Here is a 16,674-nt window from a genome sequence, read left to right on the forward strand (position 1 = left end):
ATATGTTCAAGCAAGCAACAAAATTGTTGGACTAATCAATTATTAAATTTCTTATGACACTGCCACCAGCACGGCTCGTTGACGTGGTGGTGTGCACAAAATCATAGATGTTTTTTCTTGAGATAAAAGTATTGTACACTCGAGAAAAATTAATGGTTCTTTGCACAAAGTGTTGTAAGATGCCAGTGTAGCCATGATTTTAAATCTTGTCTGAGACAAAGACGTCAAAATGAGTTTTAAAATCATGAGTGTAGCACAGCTTACATTTTTAATGGGGACATGAATCACACAAAAGTTTATAATTTATAACGCCAAAAAGAGGACACCTGTGACAAAAAATCTGTGTGCCACATTGTGCCAGATGGATAGTAAATTTGTAATTCATCTATGAAAATTCCGCCTCCACAAAATCCACAGTCTGTAAGGACAGCCCAGAAAACCCTTGCTTCTTCATCATACTACGAGTTAAAAGCCGAAGTGCTTATGTCATATTAATCATTAAAGAGAAAAATCCAAACAAAAGAAGACTTAAGCATTTTAAATTAAGAAAACGATTTTGATTTTTATCTTATTTGTATAAGGGTAATTTATTAGTACCATTCCACGAATTAGTGAATATTTGAAATACCCCCTTGTTTTTCAAATTAATTACACGCCCTCTTTGATTTAGGTTCTCTTTAATAAATTAATAAAAATAACCTAAACACCCTATTTCAACCTTTAGTCAATAAACTCTTGATTTTTCTTCTATCTACTTTTAACTTTCAAATCTCATGAAGAAGATAAGATTTTTGGCTAAGGAGAATATGTTAAAATGTTTGATAGAAAAATCAAGTGTTTTTTTTTTTAACAAGAGGTTAAGGTCAGGTGGACAACGATTGATTGAAGATGAGGTTGAAGAAATTACCGTAAAGGTTCAAGAACATGAAGATGATGGACTTTTTGAAGAAAAATGAAGGATATCAAAGAGGAGGGCATTTGAATCATTTTTCACTAGAGTATAAGAGAATACCATGGTCATGGGGAGAAATCATCATTTTGAAAACATAGGTGGATATATATATCAAATATTTATTAAAGAATAATGATTTTCTGACGCCCCCATCACATAACCGTTGTACATTTGCTTTGGGATACACATAAAAATAAATCTTTTCTTCTGTATCCTGAGGCAATTGATCTATGGTTCTGTGATGAGGGCGTTAAATTATCACAACTCTTTATCAAAACTTGGAGGGGTATATGTATATCAATCCGTAAAAATAAAAAAATAAAAAAATTGCAAAGAGTGATTTTGTTGTTTTCATGAATATAATCGGTTGATGTTCTCTGCTTGAATATATTTTGTTGAAAATTTAATTGGGTTCACTAATCTCATGATGATCAAACTATATATTGTTATACATGGATTTAATTTCCTAAACAAAATTTGATCAAATCTATTGTTAAAAATCATCAAATATTATAATAGAACTCATCGACCAAGTCAAAATTCTTATATATAAGTCAAACAAAAGATCCACCTATATGGTTAGGGATCATACCCAAAAAGTATTTCACAAGATTTTGTTTTTACGAATACGCACTTGTATAACTTTTTAAGTCATGCTAGAGTGACCTCAAGATTGGACCTCATATTGCACATCCTGGCATGAATACGTGTAGGAACCATAAATGTTTTTTTGACTCATATCTCAATGAAAAGCATTTATGGTTTCTACACACTTTCACGTCATGATGTGCAATACGAGGTACAATCTTGAGGTCTCTTCAATATTATTCTAACTTGTTTTTTATATGAGGAGCTTGCACCAAACAATTGACTCCTAAATTAAATATTTGTAAGAATAATGGTGAAGTGACCTCAAGATTGGACCTCACATCGCATACCCACGTAAAAGTGTATGAGAATCATAGATGCTTTTCCTCGAGATACAAGTGAAAAAGCATCTATTATTCCTATCCACTTTCATGTCAAGATGATGTGCGATATGAGGTCCAATCTTAAGGTCACCCCAGCACGACTCTATTTGTAATTATTTGAAAGAAACATTCCTGACAGGACCAAAACACCAAACAATGCCGGCTAAAATAACACAAAAATCCATTTTGCAATAGATATAAACATAAAGACAAGGGTGGCAGCCTGCGAATTAGAATCTCCCAAATTTATATAAAGGGGTTAATGTGTTAGTATGAAATGAAAAATTTGATGAGGTCCAAATGATCATTTAATAAGGGTACGCTATAGTTGTTATGGAGAGCAAAGAGAGTATATCACTTTTTCAGCTTTTCAGATTCGCCGATGGGTTCGACAAGTGGCTTATATTGTTTGGAACACTTGGAAGCATCGGAGACGGGTTGATGAACCCTCTCACCTTGGTGGTTCTCAGTGGTGTGATCAATGAGTATGGGTCCACTGGGGCTGATCTCTCAAATCGTGTCGTTGATGAGGTTAGTTTAAGGGTCTGGATGGCTTGATCAGACTCATATTTTCTTATATTTGTCAAACAATGAAATAATCTAACATGTAAGGTTACACCATTACTATATATATATGGGGAGTGGGGGTCACAACCTTCTGTGAAATTGTAATTACAGATCTAGAGGTGGTGGTGGCTCCACTTTCCCTTGAAGTGATCACAATCTGATGGTTGTGGTTTTATTACAATTATATCTTTGCATGAGCCTTTTGTGTGAGCATGAAAACCCTATATCAAATCATTAGGCCAAGAAAGTAAAAGAAAGAAAACTCGAAATAAAATAAAATATTTGGTTGGGCAGTGCTTACATCCATGGATGCGATGATGGCAAAATACAAAGATTATTATATTTACTTATTTTTGGGTATTTATTAGAGAGAGCATTCGTTTTTTTTTTTTTTTTTAATTTTTGAAAGACATTTTTCATGATTGGATTTTGATTTTAAATAGAATTCAGATTCCATTTATTATTCATCAACGTGATGGTCCCTTTTTGTTTCTCTTTTTTTTTATTTTTTTTTTTTTATTTTTTTTTTATGATAAATGACATACTTAACTCAGTGGTTAGATTCTTTGTAGGAGTTTAGTGACTTCATTTTCAAAACCTTCAATCATGAAAAAAAAAATCAAAGTTGCCCTGTGACTCCTCTTTGCGTATGGAAAGTTCTTGTATCAAACGATTTGAGACTGTTGTTTAATACAATTACGAAGAAAATAACATAGAAAATCAAACAATAAATCAAATAACACAAAGATTTATGTGGTTTGGTAACGATGTTTACGTTAACAGATAGATCCAATCTTCTTCACTAAGCAATCAAAGAAAAATGATATAAGAAATAACCACTCAAGTTTTAATCTCAAACCCAATTTGTACACCCCCTCCTTGTATGTCTCAAAGCCTAGAAGAAGAAACTGTAACCTAATTAAAAAACTTCCCAATATTATTATTTATAGGTGTATATCCTAACCGTTAAACTAAACCCTGATCCAATAGCTAAGATGAAAGACACAATAAATAATGTAGTACACAATCTTTTTCTGGATTGAGAGGATGTTCCTAGGGATTTCCAAGAAAATATCTCTAAAGACTTTGTATTGATTCATATAAATTTTCCTCCCATCTCAGTCGTGTGTGTGCATCAAAAGTTGTTAGTGATTTGAGAAATCCTTTTAATATAATACTACTAGAGTTTGCTTATGACACATACATCCTTTTGAGGTTTAGGAGGTAAAAGAGAAAAATAATAAAGTTGGAATGGTACTATTAAAAAAGAGGAGAGCAGAGAATATAATAAAGTTTGAGGGTATTCTTGAAAAATGATAGAAGAGAAAATATAATAAAAATGAAAGAATATTTGTGAAAATAATAAAAGAGGAAAGAGAAAAAAAGTAAAAGTTGTCAGCGCGATTTGTATTGGATTAAATCTAGGATAAAATGAGTGGGATCCACTGTTATGTTTTATTAGATATACTTTTTTTTATTTCTCAATGTCCAACATATATGTCCTTGATGTATCCAAGACATCCATGTTACAAGTAGTTAATTAACTAATAGTGAATCCATTTTGTAGTATGCTCTGAAGCTGCTCTACGTTGCCATTGGAGTTGGAGTTGCTGCATTTGTTGGTACGTAAATTAAACCTCTACTAATCTTGTCTATTACACAGCTTACATGCATGTATGTCCTATTTGCTACGTATTTGTGGGAAAGTGCCAACTTGTTAAGCTTGTTAAGTCTATGGGTGTTGACACCATGACTTGGGTTTAAAACCCGTCTTCACACCTTAATTACAAATAACTAACTCGCCAACTTATTAGAAAAAAAATGTATAAGTATATGATCAATTTTGCAGTTATTTTTATATATTAGTATATAGAGTCGGGTTCGGGTTGAATTGGATTGCAGGAACTCTCAACCTGAACTCAACCCAAGTTATGGTTGGGTTGAGATATTCTAACCCAGGCTCAACTCATCTTCCATATAATCAGCCTGCCAACCAATCAGATTGAGCCCGGGTTGGTCTGGCTTAGTTGTAGCCCACTAACATCCAAGCCTAAGCCTGTCCCTAACATGAATCGAGCATAGCCCAACCTGGCCCAATATCCAAATGGGTATCCAAATCCGATCCATGCCAGGACAAAGCCCAGCCCATTGACATCTCTAGTTACAATAAGGGATTAAGGTGGTAAGACAATGTTTAGAGTTGCAGCATCCATCAACTAAGCAAATATTTGTTTATGCAGAGGGATTTTGTTGGACTAGAACTGCAGAAAGACAGGCTTCACGTATGAGAATGGAATACCTGAAGTCTGTCTTGAGACAAGATGTAGGTTTCTTTGACACCCAAGATGGCACCTCCACAACATACCAAGTTGTCTCCACCATCTCCTCCGACGCCCATTCCATCCAAGACGTTCTAGCTGAGAAGGTTTCTCTCATGAAACACTTGTTGTTATTGTTGTTGTAAAAGATTTTTCAAGTAACTAATCATCTTGTCGTGCAAATGTAGATACCCAATTTCCTTGCCCATGCGTCAGGATTCCTCTTCTGTCTCGTAGTTGCTTTCGTACTTTCATGGAGAATGGCCTTATCAGCATTCCCATTCTCGTTGATGTTCGTCTTGCCAGTTGTCGTATTTGGAAACCTTCTTATGGGCCAAGCGATGATGATGAAGGATGCTTATGATGTCGGTGGTGGTATTGCAGAACAAGCAGTCTCGTCTATCCGTACCGTGTATTCATATGTGGGAGAGCGTCGAACAATAGAGAGGTATAGCGATGGGCTCCAACAAAGTATGGAACTAGGAATTAAACAAGGATTTACTAAGGGAATGCTTATTGGGAGTATGGGAATAATATTTGCCGCTTGGGCTTTCATCGCTTGGGTTGGAAGTATTCTAATTATCGAAAAGGGAGAGAAAGGTGGCCCAATTTTCGCCTCCGGATGTAGTCTCATCATGGGAGGAATGTAAGTTTACTTTCAAACTTCTCTTATTGTGTCATTATCCTTTATAAACTGAAATCATGTTTTGGCATTGTCACGTCAGGTCGTTGATGAGCGCTCTCCCAAATATGACGTTCTTCTCAATGGCAACAGCAGCCGCTGCTCGAATATTTGAGATGATTGACCGCTACCCTGACATAGACTCCGAAGATGAAAAAGGAAAGGTTTTAGCATATGTGAGAGGAGATATTGAGTTTAAAGAAGTTCATTTCAGTTACCCATCGAGACCTGATGCACCCGTCCTTCAAGGGCTCAATCTTAAAGTGCCGGCTGGTAAAACTGTAGGTCTTGTTGGAGGGAGTGGTTCAGGAAAGTCCACGGTCATCGCTCTGCTCGAAAGGTTCTATGACCCTATCAAAGGAGACATTCTTTTGGATGGATACAAAATCAAGAGAATTCAGCTAAAAAGCCTAAGATCCCAAATTGGTTTGGTTAATCAAGAACCAGTCCTGTTCGCGACATCCATAATGGAGAATATATTGTTCGGAAAGGAAGGAGCGTCTATGGATGAAGTCATTAGTGCAGCCAAGGATGCGAATGCACACGACTTCATTACTAAACTGCCTGATGGATATGACACACAAGTAAGCCGCGCCATTAACCATTAAACACCCATCAATAAATTGTTATTTGTTTACTAAACCATCTTCATTTGATGTGCAAGGTTGGGCAATTTGGAGTTCAATTGTCTGGAGGGCAAAAACAAAGGCTCGCCATCGCTCGAGCTCTACTTAGAGACCCAAGAATCCTACTTCTTGATGAAGCTACAAGTGCATTAGATGCACAATCAGAAAGGATAGTACAAGAGGCTCTTGATCAAGCTTCGGTAGGGAGGACGACAATCATTGTTGCTCACCGCCTCTCCACAATCCGTAACGCCAACTTGATAGTAGTTCTTCAATCGGGAAAAGTCGTGGAATCGGGTTCTCACAATGAGCTAATCCGGATGAACAATGGTGAAGGTGGTGCCTATTCTAAAATGGTGCAATTACAGCAAACTTCGACGCAGAACGAAGTTTACAATCCCAACCATAACACCATGAACATGCAGAGTCCAATGAGGATACTAAGTCCGATGAGCGTGAGATCCAGTCATCAAGTCAGCCCAGCATACCCCTTTAGCCCCGCATTCACCATGAGCCCGGCATACTCATACGTCCAAAGTCATCACTACGACAACCCGGATGAAGGAAACTTAAAGCTTGTGTCTTATCCTCCGCCGTCACAATGGCGTTTACTTAAAATGAACGCACCCGAATGGAAACAAGCATTTTTTGGGTGCTTAGGTGCAATGGGCTTCGGAGCAGTTCAACCTGCACACTTTTTCTGCTTAGGAACGATGCTCACGGTGTTTTTCCTCGAAGACCATGACAAACTCAGATCAGAAACCAGATTCTATTGCTTCATGTTCTTACTCGTAACAGTTCTCTGCCTCATCACCAATCTTCTCCAACATTACAACTTTGCTGTCATGGGAGAACGCTTAACCAAAAGGATACGTGAAAAGCTGCTTGAGAAAGTTCTGACCTTCGAGATTGGTTGGTTTGATCAAGATGAGAACACGAGCGCAGCCATTTGTGCAAGGTTGGCCACCGAAGCTGCCATTGTCCGCTCCCTTGTTGGGGACCGCATTTCCTTGCTTGTTCAAGCATTCACTGGGGCTTCTATTGCATTTATTCTAGCATTAGTAATCACATGGAAGCTCGCAAGTGTGATAATTGCGATTCAACCTATTCTCATCGCGAGCTATTATTCTCGGACGGTTTTGATGGGAAGTATGTCTGAGAAAGCGCAGAAATCACAAAATGAAGGAAGCCAACTAGCTAGTGAAGCAGTAGTGAACCACAGAACCATCACTGCCTTCTCTTCTCAAACTAGAATACTAGACCTCTTTGAAGATACACTTGAAGGCCCTCGAAAGGAGAACATCAAACAGTCATGGATTGCTGGCCTTGGCCTGTTAAGTTCACAGTTTTTCACTACGGCCGCTATAGCTATGACGTACTGGTATGGAGGGAGGTTACTGACCGATAAACAAATTACGACAAAACATATGTTTCAAGCTTTCTTCATTTTGCTGAGTACGGGTAAGAACATAGCCGACGCTGGAAGCATGACTTCTGATTTAGCTAAGGGTAACAATGCAATCAGCTCGTTATTTGCAATCCTCGACAGGAGAAGTGAGATTGAGCCTGATGAGCCTAAAGGAATCAAGCCCAAGAAATCGATTAGAGGTCATATTGAGCTAAAGAATGTGTTTTTCTCTTATCCAACTAGGTCTGACCAGATGATCTTCAAGGGTCTGAGTCTAAAAATCGACGCTGGAAAAACAATGGCATTGGTAGGCCAGAGTGGGTCGGGCAAATCCACTATTATTGGATTGATTGAAAGATTTTACAACCCATTAAAAGGGTCGATAGAGATAGATGGACAAGACATCAAGAACTACAATTTGAGATATTTGAGGACACATATCGCATTGGTTAGTCAGGAGCCGACCCTTTTTGCAGGAACAATCCGCGAGAACATTGCTTATGGGAAAGAGAATGCTACAGAATCAGAGTTAAGGAAGGCTGCAGTTCTTGCCAATGCTCATGAATTCATAAGGTAAAGAGCAGAACCTCAAAGTTTAATGGAATTTGTTTAGTTTCTAAATTCTGAATTGTTTTTCCTATGTATTACAGCTCCATGAAGGATGGGTATGAAACCTATTGTGGAGAAAGAGGAGTCCAGCTTTCGGGAGGTCAGAAGCAAAGGATAGCACTCGCTCGTGCGATACTGAAGAACCCAGCGATTCTGTTATTGGATGAGGCAACTAGTGCACTAGATAGTGTATCAGAGAACTTAGTTCAAGAAGCATTGGAAAAGATGATGGTTGGTCGAACATGTGTCGTCATAGCTCACCGACTATCCACTATACAGAAAGCCGACACCATAGCAGTAATAAAGAATGGGACAGTCGTGGAAAAAGGGTCACATTCTAGTCTACTTGCCATTGGACGCAGTGGTTCCTACTACTCTTTGATAAAACTACAAGGTGGTAATTCCCCTTACCGGTGAGCCTCTGAAAAAAGATACCTTTGGGATATCAAGCTGAAACAAGAAAATCTCTATCGTATCGAACACACTAGAGACTGTCCCGGGTTACTCCATGATTCAGTTTTCCTGTTCTTTAGAACATAAGCTAGTATTTCATATGTAACGTGAAGTTAATAGAGCAGACAAGGCTTTGAGTTCCTCTTGTACTTAATATGCTGAAGTGATTATCTACCTTTTGTAGTTCCCTTGTTGTCTTTAAAACGAACACACAAGAACACAAGATTTACGTGGTTCGGCAAATTGCCTACAGCTACAGAGTGGGAGAAAAAATCCACTATCATGATAAAGATTACAGAGTCTGTCCTCTGCAGCAAGAAACCTCAGACACAAAAAATCATAAGTAAATCCTACCCGAAATACATATATATACCAAAAAAAAAAACAAAAAAAACAAAAATCGCATTGGATGCACTGCCCCCAACCCCCCGCACGGGCCCAATCAGGCTGAGCCCACTCCGCTTCGGATAAGTTCCCTTTTAATAGTGTCTTGCCTCTTGAAGTCCAAGCCCAATAAAAATACTAACATCTCACAACATAGAAGATGCAGAGCAGGCTAGAATAGATTCTAATTATTTGTTTTCCTCATGTGGTTGGTAGCGATCGGATTAGAACGCATATAATACACAGAAAAATTAAAATTCCCATGGCACAAATCTATAGGATATGTAAATAAACATCATAGAGGAAAGATCAAGGAGAAAGATTATAAGAACAACAAATCCTTCCCATTATGTGTCATTGTTATTATGAAAATTCCACAAACAAGTTACACACCAAAAACCATAAATAAAAATGCCCCCAATAATTTTCTTCCACAAAATGAAACTCATGTGTGAATTATACATTAAGAGTGAAAAGATTTACCCTGCCCGTACTCTATCCAATCGGTCAACACTCTTCCTTCCTCTCTCTAGCTGGTCAATGCTTTTCCGTGACTTCTCGAAGCAGTCTACACTTCTTCGAGACCTCTCCATATGGCTAAAAGAGATTCTTAACTTTTCTGGTTTGTCTCCATTATTAGACCTGTAATCGTGATTTTTCAATTTTGCAAACTTGTCCGTGCTTTGCCTTGGTTTCTCTCTCCGGCCAGTGCTTTTCCTTGAAGCCTCAAAACAATCAGTGCTCCGCCTTGATTGTTCAAACTGGTCCGTGCTCCGATTCAAACTGTTTCTTTGGGAAGGTGATCTTTCAACCATGTAAATGAACTTTTTAAGGTGCTTAATGTAGTCAGGATAGAGCTCTAAGTCGCAGTGGTTCCCTCCTTTAAGCCATAGAGGTTCGTACTTCTCTCTACATAGTTCCCAAAGCTGCTTACCATGAGAGCAGTCCACGACTTCATCAGAGGTACCCTGCACAGGGATGTGGACAAGATGAAGATCTGTGAGATGTCAAAACCACAAAAGAAAATTATGTAGCACGTAATAGTTGTGTCAAAATTTGAAAAACATTTTCCTTACCTAGTAAGATTTCAAGTCTTACTATGGGTCTTTGAGCTCAAAAGATTACCACAATGGCAATCCAACACCACAGTTCTCTAGATTTCATGGAAAAAGTTGGATCCAAAAAAATAAAACAAATTGTTTTAGGCTTGATCCAAAGTTCTGAAAATTGACGGCTACCAAACTCCCAAATTTAAAACTAAAATTCAATGGGAAAAATTAATATTTTTTTGTTTTAAAGTTCATAGAATTTTGTCCTCTACAACCCTGTGGTATCGGATCATGTATTTGGATTCCAGAAGGTGAGCTCAACAACCCTTAGTAAGGTTTCAAATCTTACCAAGTTAGTAAGGCTAGTCTTACTCATGATCACAAATACTTTCCTGTCTAACTTAGTAAGGGGGGAACAAAAGCCTCAGTAAGGCCTTTTTCCTTACTAAGTTTAGTCAGGCTAGTCCTACTCAAACATGATACTTAGTTTAAAATAGTAATGTATATTCAGGTTAATAATCACTCTGCAATTTTTAAATGCACAAAGTTAGAAAGGTAATACTTACATGAATGATCAACACAGGACAACTAACCAATGGGATTTTGTCAATGTTCTGCAAACAATCAGTGAAAAACAACGTTCAATCACATTGAACAAGCATGCTTGGAAAAATAGGTAGAAAAGTAACAGTAGTCAAATAGCCAGAAAAAGAAGAATGCAACCTTATAAATGTCAAACCAATATGTCCGCTTTACAGGATACATGACTCTTAAGCCTGAGAGGATAGGACTATGTAGAACAACAGCTCTTAATTGAGGTAAGCGAGCCGCTAAATCCAAAGTAGGGCCACTTCCAACAGATTGACCGTAAAGGATAATGTCTTCCTGTTTAACACCATAGCTCTCTTCAAGACATTTATATGCAGCTTCAATATCTGCGTAAGTGTTTTGTTCACTTGGCTGCAAAACAGGAAACCCGTTGAGAGGATACTTCCGAATAATGTCATTTTGGAAGACTTGTATCATAGAATTGGAGAATTTTACCAAGCAAATTTCAAAGTGCAACTAACCTTTCCCGTTGACTGCCCATACCCTGAATAATCGTACCTGCATGATATTACATGTATGAGAATAATTCCATTTCAGATACCTTTAAGTTTTCCTATAAATTTTAATACTACATCTGTTACAGTTCACTGAGGCGGCAAAGGGTTCACTACAAAAGGAACAAGGCACATGCCTTGTAACTGAGATCAACTCATCTAAACGATTAAATTATTATTATTATTTTTTTAAATGAGAGAACTTCATATATTAGCATTATATACAATAAAAGTAAAAGAAATAAATCCAGTTAGAGTATAACAACTTTAACTAAGGGGCTACAAAATATTAAATGAGAAGATAATACTGAAAATGGGGTAGGTACAGTGGTAGGGAAAGATTTAGTTTGTATCAATTAAACTAGTCTTAAGAGAAGAGAGAAATAACTAGAAAAGTAAAATTTCATATTCTAAAGTTTAATACCAAAGTCAAAACTCATCAAAGTCAAAGTAAAATTGTAACAAATAAAAAGTTTCATACTTCTAACCTTCTAATTCTAGCCCCTAAACTAAAAGAAGCAGTTAAAGTATAACAACTTTAACTAAGAAATGTAAAACCACTCTAAGACTACAAGAAAGAAAAAAAAAAAGACTGCACAGGGAGAGATCGAAATAGAAAAACTAGTAGTAATAGAAGAAGAACCAAAGATTGCTATAGTTGAAAAATGACTATGGTCTGCAAATAATAGGACCAAAAGAAAAGATGTAATATACATCCTTAAAGATCTTCATGTAAAGTAAATGTTATAATATGAGAAGCTAAATTGTCTTAGTTAACTAAGCTGTCTAATAAGATTTTGAAGACCAAGATAACATCAGATGATTGGAGCCTAGAGGAGAAGTTTAAAGTACTTAATTTTAAAAATAAGGACAATGCGAAAAATTGCACTAAATTATCATGTGATAAAACTCATAAATACCAATATATACAAGGGAATGCTAACATTCAATGCTTTATTGGGAAGTTAAAATCCTCTAATGCTTCTTTTTCCCAGTAATACCCTTACTTGTTTTGTCTTTTAATGAAAAATGAAAGGGGTATTTTGGCACTTGTGTCATGATACTTTTGTAAATATCAAAAATCTCACTGACATTTTTGTAAAAGTGTTATAACATTTATTGCACAAGCATTTATTACTTAAGATCTGAAGACCAAAATGTCTTTACCTTTTTTTTATAATAAAAGACAAACATTTAATGTCAAAAATAAAACAACTAAGGGCATTATAAAAAAATAGAAGTATTGTAGGATATTAACGTCCCAAGAAGCATTGAACATTAGCATTCCACTATATATACTACTAGGCGAGTAAGATTAGAGGCCTGTAATTAGTGGGTTGAAGGCAAGATTTGAACTCAGGTTGTGGGTTCAACACTGGTAGACTTTAACCAACTTAGTAAGTTGGCACCTTTGAATCACACTAAAAGATTGTGGGACTGAGTGATGGGAAAATGTTAGACAAGAACCAATGAGATCAAATAACCAGTTTCTCTTGATACCAAGAAGATCACCTGTTGAGATTAATCTTCTTACTCAAACAACCAATGGGTAAATTTCCACAGAAGAAGAAAAATTTACATGATTTTTAATTGACTTAAAAAAAACATATGATAGAATCCTTAGAGAATTAATTTGGTGGGTACTAAAAAGAGGGGGAGGAGTTCTAAGCAAGTGCATTAATTTTATTAAGGACATTTATGTTGGAGTTGTAACTAGCTCTAAAACGGTGGTGAGACAAGGAAGTTTCCAATTACAATTGGTTTACACATGGTTGTAACTTTTTACACTAGTTTCGGGTCAATTAACTATTCATATTCTAAGAGACGTCCTTTGGTGCATGTAATTTGCACATAATTTAATGTTGCTAGATGAAGCTAGAAAATGAATAAATTCCAAAATAGAGCTGCAAAAGAATCCATTAAAACTCAAAGTTTTAAGATAAGTAGGACCATGAGAAATATATGCTATGCAACTTTAGTCAGAGCACTCCCAGGGTAAAGCACTAGTTAATATTGAAGAACGAAACCACTGCCATTATTAGGTTCAATTACATATAAAGACGGAAAATTGAGAAGATTGCCAACAAAATTAGTGTTGGGCAAATAAAGTGGAGGAACACTTCTGAAGTGTTATTTGATCAGATGTACAGATCAAACAATAGGGAAAATTGCAATAAGACCGGGTCATCATTATCAAGTTCAATATTTGAATGTTAAGAAACTATATGTTCTTAGAATGAGCATAAAAGATAAGAGAATGTTGAGATTGATGAGTGGCAAGACTAGGAGAGACAAAATCCAAAATGACTATATTCCAAGAAATTTAAGAAATAATTCTAATAGGACATAAAAAATAAGAAATTCATTTGAGATGGTTTATGTATGTGCAGAGATATTTGTACCAGCCATGAGCGCTTTAGTGCAAGTCATGGGTTTTAAAAAGGACATGAGGAGGACCACAAATGACACGGATTAAAGTAGTAAGAGAAATAAAGGAAAATGTTTGACTAAGATATGGTTCAAGATAAGTTTAAATGGAGAAATAATATCTATGTTTCCGAACAAGTACTTGAGATAAGATGTAGACAATGATGACTTTGTTATTGGATTAATTCATCAAGGGATAGAGACCCATATTTTAATTGTTTCTACCTAGTAGATTTCACTAAATTTGACTTGCTCAGATAACCATACACACCCAATCTCTGGACTATTTTCTAAGTCATGATTTATTTTGATTGCCAAGAAAGGAACATTTCTACGAATTTGGAAAATGATATCTATTTAGATTTCCATACCTAAATTGGATGATCAAAGAAGTGAAACCAATTCGAACTTTTTGGATAGCTAAGATCATTTAGCCAAGGTGCTTTACTAATTATGGTCAAAAAGTGTCCTACAACCCGGGATCATTCTTGACTGATGAACCACAAACCGCGAACCCAAATTCGAACTGAGAGAACCCACGAATCAGGTAACATAGGGTTGAACAGTTATCCTGGGTTAAAGCTAGTTATTGTTTTAACACATCTAGTTACTCTGAACATATCTTACTCTATTATCCAGTAGTTGGTCACATCTGGTACACATCTTCATTGTGCATTAGGACAATAACTATAAAGCAAATCATTTAAGAATTGGATAAATAACTGTAGAATGAAAAGGAAAAATAGGATTCATGTTGCCGACCTCATTAAACGGGATAAGGTGTGGATATGGTCTAGACCAATATTTCAACTCCTAATTGATGTGGGGCTAAATTCCCCTTACACATCATTATTCCGTTAAAGTTACAAAGAGAAAATTACTTCACTTGCACTAAACTCACCCCCAACATCCCTCCCCCCCCACCCCAATCCCCCCAAACCCCCCCAAAAAAAAAAATTCCTTTCTTTTCCACCCCCGCAGAAAGAGTTACAAATACATATGGAAATAATAAAATGCTCAAGAAGGAAAATTTATAGTTGTTATTCTTAGAGTTGCAAAAGTGAAGAGCTCAAGTCACTAGAATTTCCTTAAACTTTCTACTGAAAATATCAATAAAACCAGGATCCCGGTATAAACTACTGCTTGAAAAGCAAGGAAATCATCTTCCAAGCCAATCCCTAATATCCCAGTGTGTAGACTCTTTTCAGCACAACTTGAGACACAAAATTAAACTTAGTAGAGTTCAGTGGACTACGATTTCCAAATCCCTCCAATGGAAGACCCATGTTCCATCAAAATCCTATATTAAAACAAGCAAATTGCAATTTAATAAATATCCAAATAATGTAGACAGCTAAAGCAGGCAGTTTACCATTCAAATTTTCCTATTTTGGCTCAGATCAACTGATTAGCCACAATTTTTTTTTTTTTTTTGAAAAGTATAATATATTGAAGAGAGGAAAAGTACAAGGAGGCCGAGAAGGCCTCACAAAGAACACTGATTAGCCACAAATACTAAGCAGGTTAGAGCTAAATTGTCCAGAACTTACTAATTTCTTCTACCCAACCATTGTTCTCTATTAAAACCCGACCCTAATCTAATCCTTCAATCCACTCCTCAATATGAAGAAGGGATCCATAAAAACGAAACCCAAACCAGTTTAACACTACTTTACCTTCTTACTTTGGAACCATCAAACGACGACTCGACTCGACTCACCATAAAACACCATCTCGAACTAATCCGAGATGCTAAAACAAGTCCAAACTATCACTAAAACTAACAAAAAAGAAAAATAAAATAAAATTTTTTCAACCCATCTCAAAAATAAAAAATCTAGAAGGTACCAATAGCTTCTCAACCAAAATGTCCCACAAAATTAAAACAGCTAAATTGCTCTGAGCGACATCATCATCTTCATCGTTGTCTTCACCACCACCACCACCAAAACCGAAAATAAAGAAAACCCAGATACAAGAACACACAAACCTTCAAATTGGTTACAGAATTCAAAGTGGGTATTGCTAATTTCACCAAATTCACTCAAACTCACTCTCAAAAAAAAAAAAAACCCCAGAAACCAAAACACACAAAATAACCAACCAAAATGAGGCAAGAGGGGTAGAGCAAACAAGGAATCGAAGAGTACCCCATGAGATTAACGCGTAAGTGGATGCTCAATTCGATGAAAAGCTCATACATCTGACCGAGATCCGCAGCGTTACCATGAGAGTAAAGAAGAGTAGAGGTGGCCATGGGATGTCGAACGTAAATTGCGACGATTTCGGTACTTCGACGAGTGGACAATTTGAGGATGTCGACGTTCTCACGATGAGGGAAAGTGTTGAAAGTTATGAGACCAGTGATCTCGTCTGTTACTAACTTGTAAGAAGGAGGATTGGGTGGAAAAAAGGCGAACTTAGACGCCATGGATGAAGTCACCCCACCCATCTCTCTCTCTCTCTCTGTGTCTCTGTTTGTCTTAGTTAATCAATCTGTCGCTCAAACGGTGAAGAAAAACTGTATTTTTTTTTCTGTTAAAAAGAGAAGAAGAGATCTTATTGTTGTTGCTGTTCCAGACTTCCAGCGTTTCTTACTTCGGCACACAGAGAGAGAGATTTTTCTTTGCCTTGGAGACAACTAGATTGATGCGAGTTGACTCGGAGTTTGAGAGAGGAGAGCTGTCTTTCTGTCTTTGAGGTTTAGTTTACAATTATTATTATTATTATTATTATTTTACAGGTTTAAGGTGGAAAGAAAGTGACAGCAAAATAGAGAGGATCCCGATAAGGAAGTGAGACCCACTGTTTATCAAGAGCGTTATGTGTTAGAATAATTCTAACGTACAATGTCGTTGGATAGTCAGGTGTCTGACTATGGACCATAGCTTGACCATTTGAGCAAAATTTCGTAGCCCAAAATTTTAAAACATTGGTTTGAAGAGAGCATACGAAGAAGAAAATAGTTCTATAGCTTTCTCAGACCATGGTTTTAAGACTTGGCTTTGCTACTTATCTTGTCTCATCCGTGTCAGATATCGAATTGTTTTAGATGAGTTTTTCAATTCGTTTGCAATGTCTCGTTCAAAATTTTGATAAATGGACGTAAGGTATTAAATCTCGTT

At 36.6% G+C, this 16,674-nt stretch overlaps 2 protein-coding genes across 2 annotated transcripts; one reads left to right on the forward strand and one right to left on the reverse strand.

Moving 5' to 3' along the window:
* Positions 1-2,198: 2,198 nt before the first annotated feature.
* LOC147400949 (putative multidrug resistance protein) lies at positions 2,199-8,838 on the forward strand. The gene is made up of 7 exons (XM_086442017.1): positions 2,199-2,454; positions 4,058-4,112; positions 4,731-4,915; positions 4,997-5,454; positions 5,534-6,074; positions 6,155-8,097; positions 8,175-8,838. The coding sequence occupies exons 1-7, from the start codon at positions 2,257-2,259 to the stop codon at positions 8,548-8,550; spliced, it is 3,756 nt and encodes a 1,251-aa protein (XP_086298143.1). The 5' UTR covers positions 2,199-2,256; the 3' UTR covers positions 8,551-8,838.
* Positions 8,839-9,292: 454 nt separating this feature from the next.
* On the reverse strand, positions 9,293-16,253 carry LOC147400950 (uncharacterized). The gene is made up of 5 exons (XM_086442018.1): positions 15,700-16,253; positions 11,090-11,126; positions 10,743-10,979; positions 10,586-10,633; positions 9,293-9,938 (listed from the first exon to the last, which is right to left on the reverse strand). The coding sequence occupies exons 1-5, from the start codon at positions 15,999-16,001 to the stop codon at positions 9,450-9,452; spliced, it is 1,113 nt and encodes a 370-aa protein (XP_086298144.1). The 5' UTR covers positions 16,002-16,253; the 3' UTR covers positions 9,293-9,449.
* Positions 16,254-16,674: the final 421 nt, after the last annotated feature.

Source organism: Akebia trifoliata, chromosome 5, assembly GCF_017979445.1.
Source record: "Akebia trifoliata isolate Shusen 1 chromosome 5, ASM1797944v1, whole genome shotgun sequence".
In the NCBI taxonomy this organism is placed as follows: Eukaryota; Viridiplantae; Streptophyta; class Magnoliopsida; order Ranunculales; family Lardizabalaceae; genus Akebia; species Akebia trifoliata.